General features: G+C 45.5%; 9 protein-coding genes across 18 annotated transcripts; 5 read left to right on the top strand and 4 right to left on the bottom strand.

Annotated features, from left to right (window-relative positions):
* Nucleotides 1-1,861: 1,861 nt before the first annotated feature.
* On the bottom strand, nt 1,862-2,146 carry LOC112344896 (pre-mRNA splicing factor SR-like 1). The gene has a single exon (XM_024670438.1). The coding sequence runs from the start codon at nt 2,144-2,146 to the stop codon at nt 1,862-1,864; it is 285 nt and encodes a 94-aa protein (XP_024526206.1).
* Nucleotides 2,147-3,654: 1,508 nt separating this feature from the next.
* Nucleotides 3,655-4,759, top strand: LOC9635689. The gene is made up of 8 exons (XM_024670537.1): nt 3,655-3,712; nt 3,763-3,860; nt 3,924-4,005; nt 4,067-4,149; nt 4,206-4,244; nt 4,313-4,383; nt 4,440-4,554; nt 4,620-4,759. Exons 1-8 carry the CDS (start codon nt 3,679-3,681, stop codon nt 4,686-4,688), a joined length of 591 nt encoding a protein of 196 aa, XP_024526305.1. The 5' UTR covers nt 3,655-3,678; the 3' UTR covers nt 4,689-4,759.
* A 32-nt stretch (nt 4,760-4,791) lies between these two features.
* On the top strand, nt 4,792-5,377 carry LOC112344926 (pre-mRNA splicing factor SR-like 1). Of its 2 annotated transcripts, XM_024670539.1 has the most exons (3): nt 4,792-4,874; nt 4,958-5,029; nt 5,109-5,377. In XM_024670539.1, the coding sequence occupies exons 1-3, from the start codon at nt 4,872-4,874 to the stop codon at nt 5,292-5,294; spliced, it is 261 nt and encodes an 86-aa protein (XP_024526307.1). In that variant the 5' UTR covers nt 4,792-4,871; the 3' UTR covers nt 5,295-5,377. The 2 variants fall into 2 exon arrangements, with proteins under 2 accessions (XP_024526307.1, XP_024526306.1); XM_024670538.1 differs by having other exon boundaries at nt 4,866-5,029.
* Nucleotides 5,378-5,883: 506 nt separating this feature from the next.
* Nucleotides 5,884-7,978, top strand: LOC9635688 (pre-mRNA splicing factor SR-like 1). 7 transcript variants are annotated; one of them, XR_002991833.1, is made up of 6 exons: nt 5,884-5,977; nt 6,058-6,374; nt 6,444-6,524; nt 6,586-6,726; nt 6,783-6,839; nt 6,993-7,020. XR_002991833.1 is itself a non-coding variant. In XM_002965833.2 (5 exons), exons 2-5 carry the CDS (start codon nt 6,081-6,083, stop codon nt 7,767-7,769), a joined length of 1,224 nt encoding a protein of 407 aa, XP_002965879.1. In that variant the 5' UTR covers nt 5,884-5,977; nt 6,058-6,080; the 3' UTR covers nt 7,770-7,978. The 7 variants fall into 7 exon arrangements, 3 of the variants coding, with proteins under 3 accessions (XP_002965879.1, XP_024525959.1, XP_024525960.1); XR_002991832.1 differs by having other exon boundaries at nt 5,894-5,977; nt 6,023-6,374; XM_002965833.2 differs by lacking the exon at nt 6,783-6,839 and having other exon boundaries at nt 6,586-6,657; nt 6,993-7,978.
* An 88-nt stretch (nt 7,979-8,066) lies between these two features.
* Nucleotides 8,067-11,326, top strand: LOC9634317 (ATP-citrate synthase beta chain protein 1). 2 transcript variants are annotated; one of them, XR_002991830.1, is made up of 17 exons: nt 8,067-8,267; nt 8,321-8,423; nt 8,529-8,594; nt 8,676-8,799; nt 8,854-8,988; nt 9,040-9,100; nt 9,159-9,235; nt 9,289-9,444; nt 9,504-9,632; nt 9,683-9,815; nt 9,874-10,001; nt 10,055-10,160; nt 10,205-10,281; nt 10,348-10,418; nt 10,469-10,753; nt 10,815-11,011; nt 11,068-11,326. XR_002991830.1 is itself a non-coding variant. In XM_024670190.1 (16 exons), exons 1-16 carry the CDS (start codon nt 8,168-8,170, stop codon nt 10,885-10,887), a joined length of 1,824 nt encoding a protein of 607 aa, XP_024525958.1. In that variant the 5' UTR covers nt 8,067-8,167; the 3' UTR covers nt 10,888-11,040. The 2 variants fall into 2 exon arrangements, 1 of the variants encoding a protein (XP_024525958.1); XM_024670190.1 differs by lacking the exon at nt 11,068-11,326 and having other exon boundaries at nt 10,815-11,040.
* LOC112344809 (probable inactive dual specificity protein phosphatase-like At4g18593) lies at nt 10,884-12,122 on the bottom strand. The gene is made up of 4 exons (XM_024670195.1): nt 11,953-12,122; nt 11,535-11,638; nt 11,267-11,488; nt 10,884-11,211 (listed from the first exon to the last, which is right to left on the bottom strand). Exons 3-4 carry the CDS (start codon nt 11,457-11,459, stop codon nt 11,036-11,038), a joined length of 369 nt encoding a protein of 122 aa, XP_024525963.1. The 5' UTR covers nt 11,460-11,488; nt 11,535-11,638; nt 11,953-12,122; the 3' UTR covers nt 10,884-11,035.
* LOC9635687 (zinc finger CCCH domain-containing protein 1) lies at nt 10,884-12,963 on the bottom strand. Of its 2 annotated transcripts, none has more exons than XR_002991835.1 (4): nt 12,888-12,963; nt 11,953-12,830; nt 11,267-11,638; nt 10,884-11,211 (listed from the first exon to the last, which is right to left on the bottom strand). XR_002991835.1 is itself a non-coding variant. In XM_002965496.2 (4 exons), the coding sequence occupies exons 1-3, from the start codon at nt 12,919-12,921 to the stop codon at nt 11,540-11,542; spliced, it is 1,011 nt and encodes a 336-aa protein (XP_002965542.1). In that variant the 5' UTR covers nt 12,922-12,963; the 3' UTR covers nt 11,375-11,488; nt 11,535-11,539. The 2 variants fall into 2 exon arrangements, 1 of the variants encoding a protein (XP_002965542.1); XM_002965496.2 differs by lacking the exon at nt 10,884-11,211 and having other exon boundaries at nt 11,375-11,488; nt 11,535-11,638.
* A 37-nt stretch (nt 12,964-13,000) lies between these two features.
* On the top strand, nt 13,001-14,319 carry LOC9635686 (ADP-ribosylation factor-like protein 5). Its single transcript, XM_024670194.1, has 2 exons — nt 13,001-13,337; nt 13,839-14,319. Exons 1-2 carry the CDS (start codon nt 13,146-13,148, stop codon nt 14,220-14,222), a joined length of 576 nt encoding a protein of 191 aa, XP_024525962.1. The 5' UTR covers nt 13,001-13,145; the 3' UTR covers nt 14,223-14,319.
* Nucleotides 14,257-14,786, bottom strand: LOC112344810 (mitochondrial import inner membrane translocase subunit Tim13-like). Its single transcript, XM_024670196.1, has 2 exons — nt 14,651-14,786; nt 14,257-14,587 (listed from the first exon to the last, which is right to left on the bottom strand). Exons 1-2 carry the CDS (start codon nt 14,744-14,746, stop codon nt 14,438-14,440), a joined length of 246 nt encoding a protein of 81 aa, XP_024525964.1. The 5' UTR covers nt 14,747-14,786; the 3' UTR covers nt 14,257-14,437.
* Nucleotides 14,787-17,465: the final 2,679 nt, after the last annotated feature.

Here is a 17,465-nt window from a genome sequence, read left to right as displayed (position 1 = left end):
TCAAAAGAACAAACAAACTTCTAAGTATCAATAATTCTTAGTGGCACTCACAATTGGGAAAAAAAATATAACATAAACTATTAGTAAAAATGACTTCAAAATGGCAAGACTTCAACTAAATATGTCATATAGTTCAATATTACAACAATCACAACATTTTAACCCTATAAAGCATCAAATACTCCAAATATTTTACATATATTCCATTATTCAAGCATTAATTTGAATCTAAATTTTAAACATCAAACTATTCATGAAAATCTCATTCTTTTAGTTCTCTTACTAGTTCATGAAAGTATTTAATTCACTAGATGGAATTGAGAGTTGTGTAATTACATTACATAGAAGAAAACACATATATTTTACTTAGAGATATAAAATATTTTAATAGCCACAATCAATAATAATTAAACTCATTGGCACCATATGCTTAAATATCATTTATCATATACCTTACTGAAAAACAATAACCAAAGAGTTCTCAATATTATTATTTACACTATTTCCTACAAGTTTTAAGGACTTATAGACCATGCAATAATGTAAATAAATTATGGTATATCACCATACAAATCCCCAAGGGAAATAAACTCAAATAAGGATAACTATTTCTAAACTAAGGTACATATTTGAGCAGTAAGCCAATAGAAATAGTAAAATATAATAATTATGAAAAATAATATTTAATTATATTTATAAACTAGCTGTTATATTAAAATAAAACCCATATCAATGTGTGTGTGTATATATATACACACACACACACACAGATATATATATAGATGAAGCTCATATTTATTTTCATATATTTTTCATTGTTTTCATTTTATATTTTACATGTGATTGCTCCAAAAAAATATACACCTAAATTTGGAACTGTCAGAATCTTAAATACACAAGATATTACTAAAATAATTGCTGGAATATATGAATTATTATTCAAACTCAATCGCAAAAGTGATTATTCTTCAACCTTTGGAGATGAAATGGAAATAGATACATCAAAAGGGCTTATTGAATTAATAATTAAAACAAAAGATCAATGCACTATTGAAGATACACCTACTAGAATTTTAGGTGGAAATATTATAGCAGGTATAGAAACAATTTTAAATAAGTATAAGGATAAACTCTATGAAAATCTTTCAGATTATTTTGAAGGAGAAAGCAAAAACTATGTTATATATTATAAATTAAAAGATTCTGAAAATGTTTTTCTTTTAAACTCATTTGATAATGTGTTAATTTGTTACCTTAGAATAAGTACTTTATATCCTGGTTCAGTTATTTATGCAGATAACTTTTTAGTTTCTGCAAACAGAAAGAATATTTTAATTTTAAAACAAAACTGTATTTTGATTTTATACTCAGAAGATAGACTCATTTGGAAATTTAAGACTTCTATTGATAATATTTATAACTGTTATGTTAAATTAAATAACGATGGAAATTTGTTAATGCATTATAATAATAATTATTTCATGATTTCAACTATATCATGTAATAAGAAAATCTGTTTATTACCAACCTTATTCACTATTCAAAATGACTGTAATTTAGTTATTTATAAAGCCAAATATCCAAATATAGCTTTATGGGATTCACACAAATTATGTAAAATTTAGTCCTAATAAATTCACTTAAATGTTTATTATATTTAATTGTTTTAAAAATTCCGTTAATCTAATCTAGTTTATATAACAATTTTTTAAACCACAGTAGAATTTAAACCCAAAAAAGCGAAAGCTCACCATACAAGGCTTGAACCATTGCCAGAAGAGAGTACTTGGATCACCATAATAACGCAGGAAAATAGGAGCAACGAATGAGAAGAATGTACTGCGATCACACCGCACGAACGTTAAGGAGAATCAGCGTGGTTGAGAAACCCCTGGACCTGCTCGTCAGTGAGCTTCATGGTGAAAAACTTGCAAAGGAGGCAAAACGCTGGAGAAGGACCGTGGGAATTCCCCGTCATCCAGGGCACCACATGGTCGACATGGTTGTAAATCTCGTCCACGACCTCGTGAAACGTCTTGAGGCGGTAGAGCTCCTTGAAGTATTCTGACGACAAAATGTTAACATTGACGACGTGCTCGACCAGAGTCTGTATGGGCTTGCCACACGTCTGGACCTCGGCGCTCATCGTGATCTGCTAGACCGCGCCCCTAGGGTATTACGAGAGCGCCATGTCGACAAATCCCTATCGCAGCTGTCGCTCTGTGATCGTCACTAGAGCATTTCCAAAAAGCCGTCGACATACGTTCTTGGCGTCATCTTTTCCAGTAACTCCACTCGCAGGCCGTGAGCGTGAGATCCAAAAACCGATCACTCTCGGAGCTCTGCTGCGTGCTGTTGAGCTTGTCACTCAGATTCTGGCCGCTGAATAGCCTTGGAACCCTAAATCCCACCACCATGATCACGATCCTTCCTGTGAAAGAGTTCTTCCATGGTGGAGAGTTTTTACTGGATCAAATGAAGAATTTTTACTTTAAGCCGATGTAGTGAACAAGCGTTTTAGTTCATCACCTCTCTCTCTCTCTCTCTCGCTCTCTCTCTGTGTGCTCAATGATCAATCGTAAACGCTTTGGGCGATTCCTTCTCTTTGATTGATTGATTGATTCCATGGAAGCGGGAGTGAGATTCAATCGGCTGCTGGTGATAGTGCTGCTGCTCGTTGCGGTTTTGGCTGCGCTGGAGGGGATTCCTGGTGAGTTTATAGATCCTCTTGGCAAGATTCCCCATGATTCCTCGTCTTCCAGCCCTCGCATTTTCATTTCCAGACACAAAACGGTCACATTTTAAATCTCTTTCTCTCCCTATTTCGATTTTATTCCTCTCTTGGGGAGCGAGCATCGGCGTGAAGTATGGCAGATTGGGACAATCCGCCGTCGCCGTCGCAAGTCGTGGCGCTGCTCAAATCCAACAACATCACCAAGGCGCGCATCTTCGACGCTGATCCCGGCTTTCGCAAACTCGGGCATCGATCTGAGCGTCTCCATCCCCGACGAGCAGCTCCAGCAAATCGCCTCCAGCCCCGCTGCCTGGCTGGACGCCTCCATCGCCCCTTTCATCTCCGCCGTCCGCTTCCCCGCCATCTCCATCGGCAACAAGGTCCTCACAAACAACGCGCGGTACGCCTTCCGGCCCTCCAGAACATCCAGTTCGCGGTATAGTCGCACACCGCGCTGCGTACCGCCGGCACCATGGCCTCCACGCCGCACGCCTTCAACGTCATGGACGCGTCATCCTTCCGGGACGTCCAGTCTGCCGTACAGTCGTACACCGCGCTGCGTACCGCCGGCACCGTGGTCTTCACGCCGCACGCCTTCAACGTCATGGACGCGTCAGCCTATCCTTTCTTCAGCCACGCGACCAACGTACGCGCGCTTCGGCTCCGACCGGGCGTCACGGACGCGTCCACTACAGCAACATGTATGACGCAATGGTGGACACGGTGACGTCAGCTCGCACCAAGCTCGGATATGCCCATGGTCTTTGTTTTTGCGCGTTTGCTTACAAAACCCATGCCGTCACCTTGCAACTTTAAACTTTTCAACGAATTAGACATTGTAGCATCCTTAAAGGTGGTTAAAAAGTAGTGATAAATAGTAATCACACAGAAATATTCTTAAACGGAACGAATATATTGTTCTCGAGGTTTAGGGCTTCTTGGCGATGGCTATGGCCTGTGTTTTTCGTTCAGGTCCTGGTACGTAGAATCTCGTGCTCTAGCTAGAGATTAACATATGATTAATGTAGGCGCTGGGTCGATTGGATTGCTGCCAAGAGCTCCAAGTTCTTCTTTGATCTTTTCGCCGAGGAGGAGGCTATCAAGACCTGGGGCTGTGAAAGCATTGGTACTTAAATTTCTCTGGTTTCTCGAGAGCTATAGTCCTGACGAAGGCGATAGCCTCGTGTAGTTTAAAAGGAAACAAGCAGCCAAGATCGTGAGGGAGACTGTCATTCCAGCACCTGATTATCGCATTCCAGTCGTTCTTCTTGGTAAGTAGAAAGGATTTCTCTGTGGAAAAAAGAGAGAAACAAACGGTGTTCCTCCTTACAGGTGCTGCTGGTGCTCTAGTTTACACGGACAATTTGCTTCCAGCAGCTCCAATTGGTTTGCTCGGCCTTCTTCTCTTATTCCAGGTCCGTGTCCTCGTCACAGGAATGAAAGTCTAACTCCTGGTTCTATGCTGAAACAGACTACCCGAGTGAAATTCGTGTTCGATGACGAAGCTCTGGTAAGCTTCTGTGTTGCTTTCTCTTTGTGTCGCTGGAGCTGGATTTCACATTACTTGAGCTTCTCCAGGAAGTAAAGATCGGCTCGGAGCTACAGGAATCCGGAGAGAACGTCTTCGTCGGTGGACAAAACCGGTGGAAGTAAGCATCTAGAGGAGGAAAGTCACGGTCTCTTCACTGTGTTCTTCTTTGTCTAGGTACTCAACCTTTACAAACTGGGAGCTATGGTGGCCAAGCTTTCCAATCCTCGTCTACTTCAAGGAGACACAAACCAAGCCGGAGGGCCAAGTTCACTTTTTTCCAGTGATCTTTGTAAGTACTTCTGTTTTTTCGTTTGTGTGTGTGATAAATCATTTCTTTACTTTCTGTTCTTGTAGGATGGTAAGCGTCTCTACGACGTGATGGTAGAAAGAGCCGGCCCGTCAAAAACTAGCGGCCCAAAGTGAAACAAGTTTTTCCAAAGTAACAGAATATGCTTCTAACGGAGATGTGCCTTAAAAATGACGTGGACTTTTTTTCCCCGGAGCCCTAATCGTTTGATTGCGTAGATTACTTCAGGGAGCTGTTTTCCTCTCACAGATTGGATTCTCGTACTTGCGTTACTGTGGTGATCCAAGTACTCTCTGGCAATGGTTCGAGCCTTACATTGAAGATGATGATTTTGCAGAAATCTCTTCTCTTTCTTTTTGTGAAGCTTGACTTTGTTTTTCTGCAGGAATTCTCTCCCTGCACAAATGGGCGAGTGACAAAGGTGAGAGTGTTCACTCGCGATCTTCTCTTGCATCAGGTGTGTGAGATGTCGCAGTAAAATCAGTTATCATTTTCTCTTTCTTGCTTACTGACTAGACTAAGTTTGCTGTCTGCAGCATTATTTCGACACCATCTTTCCAAGGATACCGGTTCCAGTGGCGAGACAGATCGCCAGCCGCCTGGAGCGGCTCAAGCTGCCCACCACTCCCCAAGGAACAACCGGCGGGTCGCCGGCTCCTCCCCGCGAAGAACGTCCAAACTTACCTGAAAGAGAAAAGAAAGAGTTTATGAGCAAATTGTAAATGAGGAGACACTGCCGCTTAGATTTCTGCGCGACCGTCGTATTCTTGAGGATCTAATCGCCAACTTATGCAAGCATTTCTTGAGCTAATACTATGTAAATCAGCCAAAATGATAATATCGATCTTGACCACTTGCTTTAGAATTTTATAGATCGCCTATATGAGATAACAAAGAATCAACCTGCTGTGTGCATCTTCGTTGCATATAAGAACTAGCCACTTGAAATTGCTGCTCTCTTTTCTGTTACATCAAAACAGCATCAATCGAGATGGGATTATCGTGATGCGGAGACATGCAAACCTTTCGCATGATTCTACCGCACAATTCTAGCACCATGCAATTTTTCTGCGAAGTGTTATAGGTATGTTGAATAAATTTGTAAGGCTTTCTCATTTTGATATCACTATCTCTCAGAGAATGATTCACATACATGATTCAGAAGACAAAATCTTCAAAAGTAGACTGGAAAGAGTTTGAGTTTGATTGTATAGCCTCCACCCGGAAAAAAAAAGTAGCACTTTCCAAAGTAACGGAATATGCTTCTAACGGAGAATGCCTTTAGAATGACGTCTGGACTTTTTTGCCCACGAACCCTAATCAGTCGCGCGATAGGGATTTGTCAATGCCGCGCACGCGCGAGGGGCGATTCTGCGGCGCCAGCGGCACCGACATCGGTTTCCAGGTTTGATTCCTAGCGCAACGTAGTCTCTGAGGGATCTGAGCTTAGGGTTTCGAAATCCCGGCGCTCTCGCAATACCCTAGGGGGCGCGGCCTAGCAGATCAGGATGAGCGCCGAGGTCCAGACGTGTGGCAAGCCCATACAGACTCTGGTCGAGCACGTCGTCAATGTTAACATTTTGTCGTCAGAATACTTCAAGGAGCTCTACCGCCTCAAGACGTTTCACGAGGTCGTGGACGAGATTTACAACCATGTCGATCATGTGGAGCCCTGGATGACTGGGAATTGCCGCGGCCCTTCGACAGCGTTTTGCCTCCTCTACAAGTTTTTCACCATGAAGCTCACCGTCAAGCAGATGCAGGGGCTTCTCAACCACGCTGATTCTCCTTACATTCGTGCGGTATGATCTCTTTTCATTCCTTCATTTCTTCGAAGCTTTTTCTCATTTCTTGTTCTGTTTTCCTCGCAGATTGGATTTTTGTACTTGCGTTATTGTGGCGAACCGAGAACTCTCTGGCAATGGTTCGAGCCTTACATTGAAGATGATGAGGTGAGTTTTGCAGAAATTTCTTCTTTTTCTTTTTGTGAAGTTTGGCTTTGTTTTTCTGCAGGAATTCTCTCCCGGCACAAATGGGCGAGTGACAAAGATGGGAGTGTACATCCGCGATCTTCTCTTGCATCAGGTGAGTCTATTTTTTCTCCTCATCTCTAGGATGTACATGGGTGCCTACTCATTATCATGCATTCAAGTGGTAAGATGTCGCAGTAAAATCTGTTATGCTTTTTTGATGCTGGAGGGAACCTGCAGAGATGAAGGCCGCTACCACCTATGAAGCCGTTGCACCAGTGGTGCAATGCATAGGAAGTAAGAAATCGTGTCCTACGTTGTGTAGCCAATACGGCTAAGCTGTTTGATATCTTTCTTTTTTTTCCTTCTTTTTTTCTTTTCGTTTTTCTCTTTCTTTTAACTTAGCTGCCGCGTTTCATTGGGAGGTACTGACTAAGTTCGCACTTTCAGCATTATTTCGACACCATCTTTCCAAGGATACCGGTTCCAGTGGCGAGACAGATCGCCAGCCACCTGGAGCGGCTAAAGCTCCCCACGACTCCCCAAGGAACAACCGGCCGGCACTCGTCGGAGGAGACCGCCCGCCGGCCACCCTCAGTGAAAGCTGCACTTTCAGTCTCCTTCGGCCAGCGAGCACCTCACCGAGCTTCGACTAGAGACTCGTCTCCTGTCCGAAGAAGCCTCCCTCCATCAAATGGCAACAACAACAACAACAACAACAACAACACTGACGATCGTAGCAGCAGAGGCCAGGACAGGACTCGCGAAGAGAGAGACCGAGGCCGAGACCGTGAAGTGGAGAGGGAGAGGCCGAGAAGCAGGGACTCGGACTACAGGGATTACAGGGACAGAGGACGGGACAGGAGGGACCGGCGGGACAGAGAGGAGAGGGATAGAGACCGGCACTCTTCTAGGGAGAGGGAGAACCGGGATAGAGACCGACACTCTTCCAGGGAGAGGGATAGAGATTGGAGAAGGGAGAGGCGGAGTAGAAGCCGGAGCCGGAGCCCGAGAAGGAGTCCGAGGAGGAGGAGCTCGAGCCCCGGAATGAAAGACAGTGATAAGAATGGCAGCGCCGCAAACGTTGCGATCTCGGCGAACTTACTCAAGCTCCGGGACGTGTATGGCGATGCTAGCGGCAAGAAGCTCGAAGAGAACCAAGCAGCGCGAGTGAAAGACTCGAGCGGCGAGGACGTGATTCGTCTGGGTGGATCGAGCTGGAGGTAGACACCAAAGTTCTAACACTCATTTCTTCGTTCTTCCATGGTTTGTTTCTTCTTTGCGTTTTCTTTCGTGTTTTCCAGAGTTCTTTGTTCTCCGTCGTCAACACCACCACTATGTCTACTACTAAAAGCACGCATTCGTGCGTTGTATATTGGCATCATCTTCTTCAATGGATAACAAGGGAATAAAAATAAGCGAATCTTTCTTGATGCGCCCCCTTTGTTTCTATTTTTTGGTCTCATCAAAGCTGGATGATATTCCTACCCTTCTAGAGAGAAAGGCCAGGTAGTTGGGAAAAGCATAGTGGGAGAAATTTAGGTTTAGTTTATTTTATTTTGGCGAGAAGAGCGCTGCGCAAGCGCGATTTGAGCAGCGCTCGAGGTCGATCGATAGGAGCCGCGATGGCGACGGGGCAGCTCTTCTCGCGATCTACGCAGGCGCTCTTCTACAATTTCAAGCAAAGCCCCATCCAGCGGATGCTGGATTTCGACTTCCTGTGCGGTAGGGGAGGCTCGTTTTGTGGAGATTCTAACGCCGGATGGCCGGCATTGCAGCGCGGGAGCTCCCATCGGTGGCCGGCATTGTCAATCCCGGATCTGATGGATTCCAGAAGCTCTTCTTCGGGCAGGAAGAGATTGCCGTGCCGGTTTATGGGAGGTGAGTGGAATATCCTTCCCGATATCTCGAAATCTCTTGCTTGTTTCGAGATCTCTGGTCTAGTTGGTAGCGACGATCTATTAAATGGCTCTTTCTATCCAACAGTGTCGTCGCTGGATGTAAGGCACATCCCACAGCAGACGTATTTATTAACTTCGCGTCGTTTAGGAGGTAAGACCTTCGTGTTTGTGACGTCGCGAGGAGAATTCCATGTAAGCTAATTGGTTGACCTTTGTCTTACGTGTTTTACAGTGCCTTTGCTTCGTCAATGGAAGCTCTCAAGCAACCAACGATACGAGTCGTCGCTATTATTGCCGAGGGAGTCCCGGAAGGCGATGCCAAAAAGCTGATAGCGTATGCCAGAGCAAATAACAAGGTACTCTTGAGACTTGGAATAAACTTACGAGATTTGTTCTTCACTTGTTCATAGGTAGTCATTGGGCCTGCTACTGTAGGTGGTATGCAGGCTGGTGCCTTCAAGATTGGAGATACTGCTGGTACTCTCGATAACATCGTGAGTTGTAAGCTTTATCGCCCTGGGTCCGTGGGATTTGTCTCCAAATCTGTAAGTGTTCTTGGTTTTTATTCACTGACGATATGCCTGGGGCCCTTTCAGGGAGGCATGTCCAACGAGATGTACAACGTTCTTGCTCGTGCAACTGACGGGCTCTACGAAGGTTTGTCTTTTGCGTTGTCCTTGATTGATCTGAACCTTGGATTTATTTATCTCGTTAGGAATTGCAATCGGAGGCGATGTCTTTCCGGGATCTACGTTGTCGGATCACGTCCTTCGATTTAACAACATACCTCAAGTAAATCTTTTGTTTGTGTGTGTTTTGACGTGTTTATACTGTTTTGCCTGTAGATAAAATTGATTGTGGTTTTGGGAGAACTTGGAGGAACGGATGAGTATTCTTTAGTCGAGGCTCTTCAACAAGGAAGAGTTCACAAGCCTGTTGTCGCGTGGGTCAGCGGAACTTGTGCGAAGCTCTTCAAGTCTGAAGTCCAGTTTGGTCATGCTGTGAGTGCGGATCTTATGATGATTAAGCCAAAGTCTTAGACGCTCGTTTGTTTTGTCAGGGTGCCAAAAGTGGAGGAGACTTGGAGTCGGCACAGGGAAAAAACAAAGCTCTGAAGGAAGCTGGTGCTATTGTGCCAACATCTTTCGAGTCTTTGGAAGCCGTCATTAAAGACACTTTTGAGAAGCTGGTAAGTGCTCAAAAAACATTCAAGTTTTGCATTCTTATGGAGAAATGCAGGTTGCAAGTGGTGTAATTATTCCTGTGGTCGACGTTACTCCTCCCATTGTTCCCGAAGACCTTAACATTGCTGTGAAGAACGGCAAAGTTCGTGCTCCCACTCACATTGTTTCTACCATTTGTGATGATAGAGGTTTCAAAGCTATACTTTCCAAACCATATGGCGGTAATTCTGTTTACTTTTGCTGCAGGTGAAGAACCGACATACGCTGGCGTCCCTATTTCCAACATTATTGAAAAGGAGTTTGGCGTTGGAGACGTCATATCTTTGCTATGGTTTAAAAAGAATCTTCCTCGCTATGCCACCAAGTTTATTGAGGTAAGCATTCATTTTCAGTAAATTTTGTGGTTCTCCAAGTTTCCTCGACGCAGATGTGCATTATCCTGTGCGCAGATCACGGCCCATGTGTTTCTGGAGCACACAACTCCATAGTCACTTCTCGAGCTGGGAAAGACTTGGTTTCTTGCCTTGTATCCGGTAAAGGCCCTATATTTCTTGCATGAAGTAATTGTCTGTCGCAGGTCTCCTTACTATCGGACCAAGATTTGGAGGTGCGATTGACGATGCAGCACGCTACTTCAAAGATGCGTACGATAGAGTAAGCTGCCACACTATTCTCCCGCAAAGGAATAATTTGATCCTTCCTTTTTACTTTCCCATGCAGCAACTAAACCCACACGAGTTCGTGGAGACGATGAAAAAGAAAGGAATTCGTGTTCCAGGGATTGGTCACAGGTAACTATAGGGTCATTTGGAGTTCTTACACATACTATCGTGTCTCTCAGGATAAAGAGCCGTGACAACCGGGACAAGAGAGTCGAGTTCCTCCAGAAGTATGCTCGTCTCCACTTCCCCTCAGTGAAATACATGGAGTATGCCGTGCAAGTAGAGACGTACACACTGACCAAAGCCAACAACCTGGTGCTCAACGTGGACGGTGCCATTGGCTCGCTCTTCCTCGACTTGCTAGTCAGCTGCGCCATGTTTAACCAGCAAGAGATCGATGACATTGTGGAGATTGGCTACTTGAACGGCCTCTTTGTTCTCGCCAGGAGCATCGGTCTCATCGGGTAAGCTTCCTTCCAACTGTTAGAAGTTGTTCCAGCTCTCAAACTTTGACATTCTTTGCAGGCACACATTCGACCAAAAGAGATTGAAACAGCCATTGTACCGGCATCCATGGGAGGACGTTCTATACGCTTGATAAAAGGGGAGAGACAGACTTTCCCCTATCTATTTGAAAATGGATTATATCGACAGTGCTGGGCTTCATTGGTGCCCGGCGGAGAAGAAGGTTTGCTTCTCCGATGATAACTTCTCAGAGAAAAGTAAGCTCCCCTCTTGTTCTTTTTTTATTTCTCTCTATCGCTTACCACGAGTGTAGTAGCATCCAAACGATTCTTGTGGAGCTGGAACGCTGGATTCACCCAAGCTCCACAGCTACACTGTAGCCCCGACCAGTTAAAGCTCCCCAGCCTCGCCTGGCAGACGTTACACAAGAGCTTCCCTTCCACACTGCCATCTTGAACTAAACAAAGTAGACAGATCGCATGGTTTGAGGAGAAAAAAAAGGATAAGCTAACCTCCATTCATCCATTGCATTGGCTCCACAAAGATCGACGAGCACTCGCGCGGTTTGGCCTCGTCGTTGTTGGATCGCTTCTTCCACGAGAAGGCCTGCTCGCCGGAGCCTGGATCATGGCGCTGGACGCTCGAGTCGGTGGCTACAATTTGGCGGCACTTCCTGCAGCGGTACACGATCGATGCCTCCTCCATAAACCCTACTAGTTGGAGTGAAGAGAGCCCTAAGAAGAAACAGAGATTTATCGCAAAGAAGAAGGAAGACTTTACCACAGCTATGGCTTCCTTAGCTTCTTCAAAATGATGTGTGCTGTGTTGAAGAGCCCGTTCGTGGGCTTGTTGCACACAAAACACGATTTGTTCTTCTTGTAGTGCTGCAAAAAAGGAAAACTTTTAGCTCGAAAGAGAAAAAAACTTTAAGAACTGACACTTTGAATCAACCAGCTCGAAGAGAAAGCAGGACTTTTCGATCTAAAACTTGGAAGAAGAGAGAAAAAAGTTCAAACCAAGAAGGTGATTAAGAATCAACCAGCTCGAAGAGAAAGAGACTTCTCGATCTAAAACTCGGAAAAAGAGAACAAGATATAACAAAGGTACCAGATCGAAGAGAAAGAGATCTAAAACTTGGAAGAAAAGAGAACAGAGATCTCGGACAAAAGGAAGAAGGAAGAACAAAACAAAAACGCACCTCGAGAGCACAGCTTTCACAGAAGTAGTGCTTGCAAGCCGTCACGACCGGATTCACGAACGACTCGCGGCAGATGAAGCACGCGAAAGGCAGCTCGTCGTCCTCCTCCTCATCCTCCTCTTTGCCTTCCACCATCTCCTTGATCCCCCTCATCAACCTCTCCTTCTTTTCCCGCTGTGCCTCCTCCCAGTCCCGCTCGAGCTGCCACCCCGACTTATAGTCCCCCCGGTCGTGCAAGTACTTGCAGGAATCGCCATAACCGCAGTAGCCAGTCTCCTTGTAATCCTTGCAAACATCCGGCTGGTAGTCGAACCTCACCGACATTCTCACGTTGGAGGCCGCGCGGAGAGGCCCGTGAGCCCCTCCAGCTTTCTCGGAGGCGATGCTGTTCTCTCGCCGAAACCCAGCGCGGTGATCGGTGTAAGCGTTGAGTCCCTTGTAGATCGCTGGTTTCTTCTCTCCTTTGTCCTCGCCTTTCTCCTTGTTGGTGGTGGCGTCGAAGGGATCGCTGGAGGATTTGATCCGCTTGGCCGCCGCCTGGAGCACCTTCTCGCGCAGCGCCCGCGCGTCCTTGTCGAACTCGGTCTCGGTCTCTAGCGCCGCGGTCGCGTAGCTGTCCTGGGCCTGGATCTCCTTGGAGGACTCGTAGAAGAATGTGTTCTTGCTCGTGCTGCCCGCCCCAGCCGCCGCTGCCTCGTCGGCGCCCGATCGCTGCGCTACTCCGGTCGTGAATCCGCCCTTGCGTGGCGCCTTTGGCTTGTGGACAACCGCGGATTTCTCCTCGTCGCTGCCGCTGCCGGCGCCATCGCCTGCCGCCTCTTCCTCCTGTGGCCGCTTCCTCAGATTCCTGTTCTTGGGAGGCTTCTTGAAGAATGTGCCTGGAAATCGAGTAGCGCAGCGATAGAACCGAGAATCCAGCGAGAAATCACACTTACAGTTCGTCGCCGCGGTCGCTTCCTCCGTCGCCATGGATGCCCTCCAAGAACCCTAAAATTTGAGAACACAAATACGCATTATAGCCGCCCTAAATACTCTCTAGTGGAGAGTTCTTTTCTAGGCCGGATTTTTCACCGCGAGGATCGATTGATCTCGATTTCTAGGAGCAGCGGCAGCAGCAGAGGCTAAGGCGCTTGGATCTGCACGGCGTGATCGACTCGATTGATTTGACCTAAGGGAAGGGATAGAGCGCGGCCATGGGCGCTTTGATCTCTAGAGTGTGGTTTATGGTGTTCCCGGCCAAGGAGTATAAGATCGTGGTGGTGGGGTTGGACAACGCGGGCAAGACAACGACGCTCTACAAGCTCCATCTCGGCGAAGTGGTAGTGACGCAGCCCACCGTCGGCAGCAATGTCGAGGAGATTGTCTACAAGAACATCCGATTCGAGGTACTTTGTGTAGAATTCTCTTTTTTTCTTCGTTTGGATTGACTTCCATCACTCTCCTGAATTCTCCTCTTTTTCTCTTCGTTTCGATTGACTTCCATCACTCTCTGATCTTTGCATGCTTGGAGATGGATTTTCTTCTTGCTTCTCTGGTGTTTCCTTTCTAAAAAGTTTTCGCAAAACAAGGAATCATCTTTGCTTGGATTTCCTCTTTTCGATTTCTTTTGATACGATCTAGCTTTGCTTGGCTAACTTCTGTTCCTGCGGTTTCTTTCCTTCTTTCATTCTAATGGATCGATCTAAACTTGGAGATGGATTTTCTCTGGAAGTTTTGTGTGCACTCCTTTCTTCCTAGAAAGTTTTCTCGAATCAAGGAATCAGCTTTGCTTGGATTTCCTATTTCTTTTGATACGATCTTCGTTCCACTAATTTCTGTTCTTGCGGTTTCCAACTTTTCTCTCGTTCTGATGGATTGACCGAAACTTTTCTTTGCTTTTCTCACAGGTGTGGGACTTGGGAGGCCAGGAGCGCTTGCGAGCGTCGTGGGTCACGTACTACCGAGGAGCCCACGCAGTGATCTTGGTGGTGGACAGCACGGACCGCGCGAGAATCGCCGTGATCAAAGACGAGCTCTTCCGGCTGCTCCAGCACGAGGACTTGCAGCAGGCGGTGGTGCTCGTCTTCGCCAACAAGCAGGACCTCAAGGACGCCATGGCTCCCGCGGAGATCACCGACGCTCTCTCCCTGCACACCATCAAGAACCACGACTGGCACATCCAGGCCTGCTGTGCCTTGACAGGCGAGGGATTGTTCGATGGCCTCGGCTGGGTAGCGCAGCATGTCACTGGAAACAAGACCGCTACCACCGCTGCTCCACCAGCGAGTTGAAAGAACCAAAACAGAGATTTTTAGAACACTCGCGTACCAAGAGTTTGTGTGATCATTCTTATACTTGTTGGAAATGTCTAAAGAGCTCGTCTCGAAACCAGTGCATCACAAAGTAGAAAAGAGAGATTTTTAGTCTGGATTCTCAAAGAGAAGAAAGGAAAAATGGATTGGATCGAGAGAGAGAGAGAACAAGAGCGAGTATAAGACTCACTCACTCACTTGGCGGCGTTAAAGAGGGCCCTGCTCACAATCCCGGTGGCTTCGATGTAGCGATCCACGCACTTTGAAATGCAGCTGCTCTCGGATCCACTCAGGCTGCTGCTGGGCTTGGTGACACATTTCGCAAAGCATTTCTCGCGCACGGTCTAGAGATTTAGACACAAAAATCTATCAAACGGGGAGGAGCAAGAGAGTGGGAGAGAGCGTACCCCGAAGAACTCCTGCGCGTAGGCCTGCGCGAGCTGGTTCTTGAGCTGATCCATCATCGCGTCATTCGAGGAGGAAGAGGGCGAAGAGAAATCCATCGCTTACAGGCCCTAGGGTTTTTGGGCCAAAAGCCCTAAAACAAAAGAATGCGGCATGCCACGTAGGCAAATCCGCCACGTCACAATGCCACGACAGAATTCCCATTTTAAAAAAGTAGAGATCTATTTTTGGCTTTCCGTACCATAAGCCTATATTCTTTTTTAGACAAAAGCAATGGAGTTAGAGAAGATAATCAAGGAGGACACTGTCCCATGAGATCAATGTGTAAGAAGTACAGTAGTTCATGGGAAGCAACTCGTCTCCAGTCTTATGTATAGGCACTATGAGATTCACAGTCCCTTGTTTCGGAAATCCGTTGCAAAGGATGTCATCAAAGATACTCTGTGCTAGAAAGCCTTCATCACATGCTTGGAGAAGCTTGACTGTTAGGCCATGAACATCTGGGCTTTTGTGTATTTCAGGCCAGCTCTTCAATAGTGAAATCAAGGTTGCCTCTGTCCCATTCATGGACAATTGATGGAGCAGTAGAACTGTAGAGCTAGCGAAGGTATGCTATCTAGATGTCCATGTCCATCAGCAGGATCTTTTTGGCAGGCTTTTGGAAAAGTTATTAGGCAATGGCTGATGCTGTTTAGAGTTGTTATTGTTTGCATTCTTCCTGGCTAGAAAAGCTCGTTTCCTAAGCTTGCAGAAGATATGGTGCACCAAGTGCTTCATGTATGGCTTTTTACTTCTTTAATGCATGCCATTTTTGGCATTCTTCAAGGGTGTTATTGAGTGGAGTGTTGTGGAAGGGTGAATTGAGCCACTATTGTAAGGACCTTAACCAAGACTTCTGCATGCTCTTCTCAGTGATAGAGAGGCCTTCTATAGATCTTGTACCCATTCTACATACAACATTCGGCAATTATCCACCAATTTGTATGTGATGGAGGTGGGGAATTCTCCTGGAGCAGTTGTGATAGGCAGTATCTTCAAGGATACTCCCAGTGGGCAATGATCCACTGTCTTCAGGTCAGGCATGTATTGGAGATGAAAGTCTATCACCTCAGGTACCAAGGTGTGGTCTATGAGTGTGTAATCAGTGGTACTATTCCCTCAACTCATCTGACATGTATACCATCCCACATGGTAGTGTACCATTGAGGATAATCAAGTCGTGTGTAAAGCATGCCTCAATGAGTTGTTTTCCTCCATCTCATCCTGGTATGTGAAGTGTGGCACAAGGTTTCCCTCGTCGTCTCAAAGTGTAACTTGTGAACTCCCAGTGCAGGCATTCATATCCCTGAGGATCACCACCTTGGCGTTATGTCTCCAGTCAGGAAGCTTGGTCGTGAGAGGGGCATAAGGCTTTGGCTGCTGACGGATCCAACTGGGAGGAAAATAATATAAGATCCGACATCCTTTTGGGCTAAAGCCAATGCTATGTAGTGGCAATCTGGATCTATTTCCAGAAGCTGTGCATAGACTGCAATGCCTCTAGATCCTGTGTGTTGTCTGGGTTGTAATGGCTTCTAGGCCAAGAAGAGAGCAAACTTTGGCAGCTGTGGCAGGTGAGACTCCTCATGCTCCCAAGTTCCACCAAATGCTACAACATCATACCTGTCCATCTCGGCCAGCTCATGAGTACTTTGGGCTTTCAGGCCTTGTAGATTCCAACAGCCGAGATGGATTGTGTGTGGCTGGGCATACTGCACAATGGTTAGAAATAGAAAAATTACCAGAATGAGGGGTACATATGTAATCAATTTCAATCCAACTTTCAACTGTTAACTAAATAACATTATGAACAGAAATCTATCCTCGGCCCATAGTGTTGAAGTTTGGCATTTGAGATGGCCTTAGAGTCTGGTGGGCTGTTGTTTTCTCCTTGCTGAGAGTCTAACACTGTTTAGAGTTGCTTGTGAGGCCTGAGTTGGATGTAGATGAGCCTAGCCAAGCTCCTTTAGATGCTGCTAGATTATGGTATCTTGAGAGGATTCCACTTCTATTAGCCCATCTGATTGTATTAATTGATAATCTGGAAGGAGTCTTCTGTTGATACTACACCTTTTGTCTTTGTCTTTCTTTTGCAAGGCATGCTTTACACTTTTTGAATGGGCTGGAGTGTGGCTTGTTGACTGAGAGTTTGGTTGATCATATGGGGGCCCAAGTACATGTTCTGGCTGTGCATGAACCCAAGATGAGATAGTAACATTGGCAAGTAATATGCATGAGCTGGTCCATATTGAGGAAGTGTCATAGGTACCATCCAGTGCTGTTGGGGAGGGAGTTCTGGGAATTGAAGCTGGTAAAAAGGCTTGGGTGGTGGTGCTAGTGGCCCTAACATTGGTGTTTTTGGGAGCAAAGCTCCAGCTACTCTTGAAGGTGTTGGCTTTGCTAGTGGAACATCTTCAGTATCTTTCCCTCCATGAGAATGAAATATAAATAAGAATAACATTTCAATCAATATCATATCTCAAAATTTTAACACCTTGATGAATACAATATTAAAAGCAAACTGTGGGTATATCTTTTTTTTACTCATGTAAGAATACTTTTTTTGTTTTCAATTGCACACAATATCATAATGAACATAATTACATTTTGATTGCTATAAAAGCAATCAAAATATAATTGTGTGCATTATAATATTAGAATGGGGCATGACACATATCAATACACCCATAGCTTTAATTATGATGGCCAAACAATGTAAACACATCCAAGTATATTCAAGTATCTAGAACACACTTGATCAATTCTGATGTTTCTGGC

The sequence above is a fragment of the Selaginella moellendorffii genome, unplaced genomic scaffold (genome assembly GCF_000143415.4).
Source record: "Selaginella moellendorffii unplaced genomic scaffold, v1.0 SELMOscaffold_6, whole genome shotgun sequence".
Lineage (NCBI taxonomy): Eukaryota > Viridiplantae > Streptophyta > Lycopodiopsida > Selaginellales > Selaginellaceae > Selaginella > Selaginella moellendorffii.
This window is presented reverse-complemented; position numbering and strand designations above follow the sequence as displayed.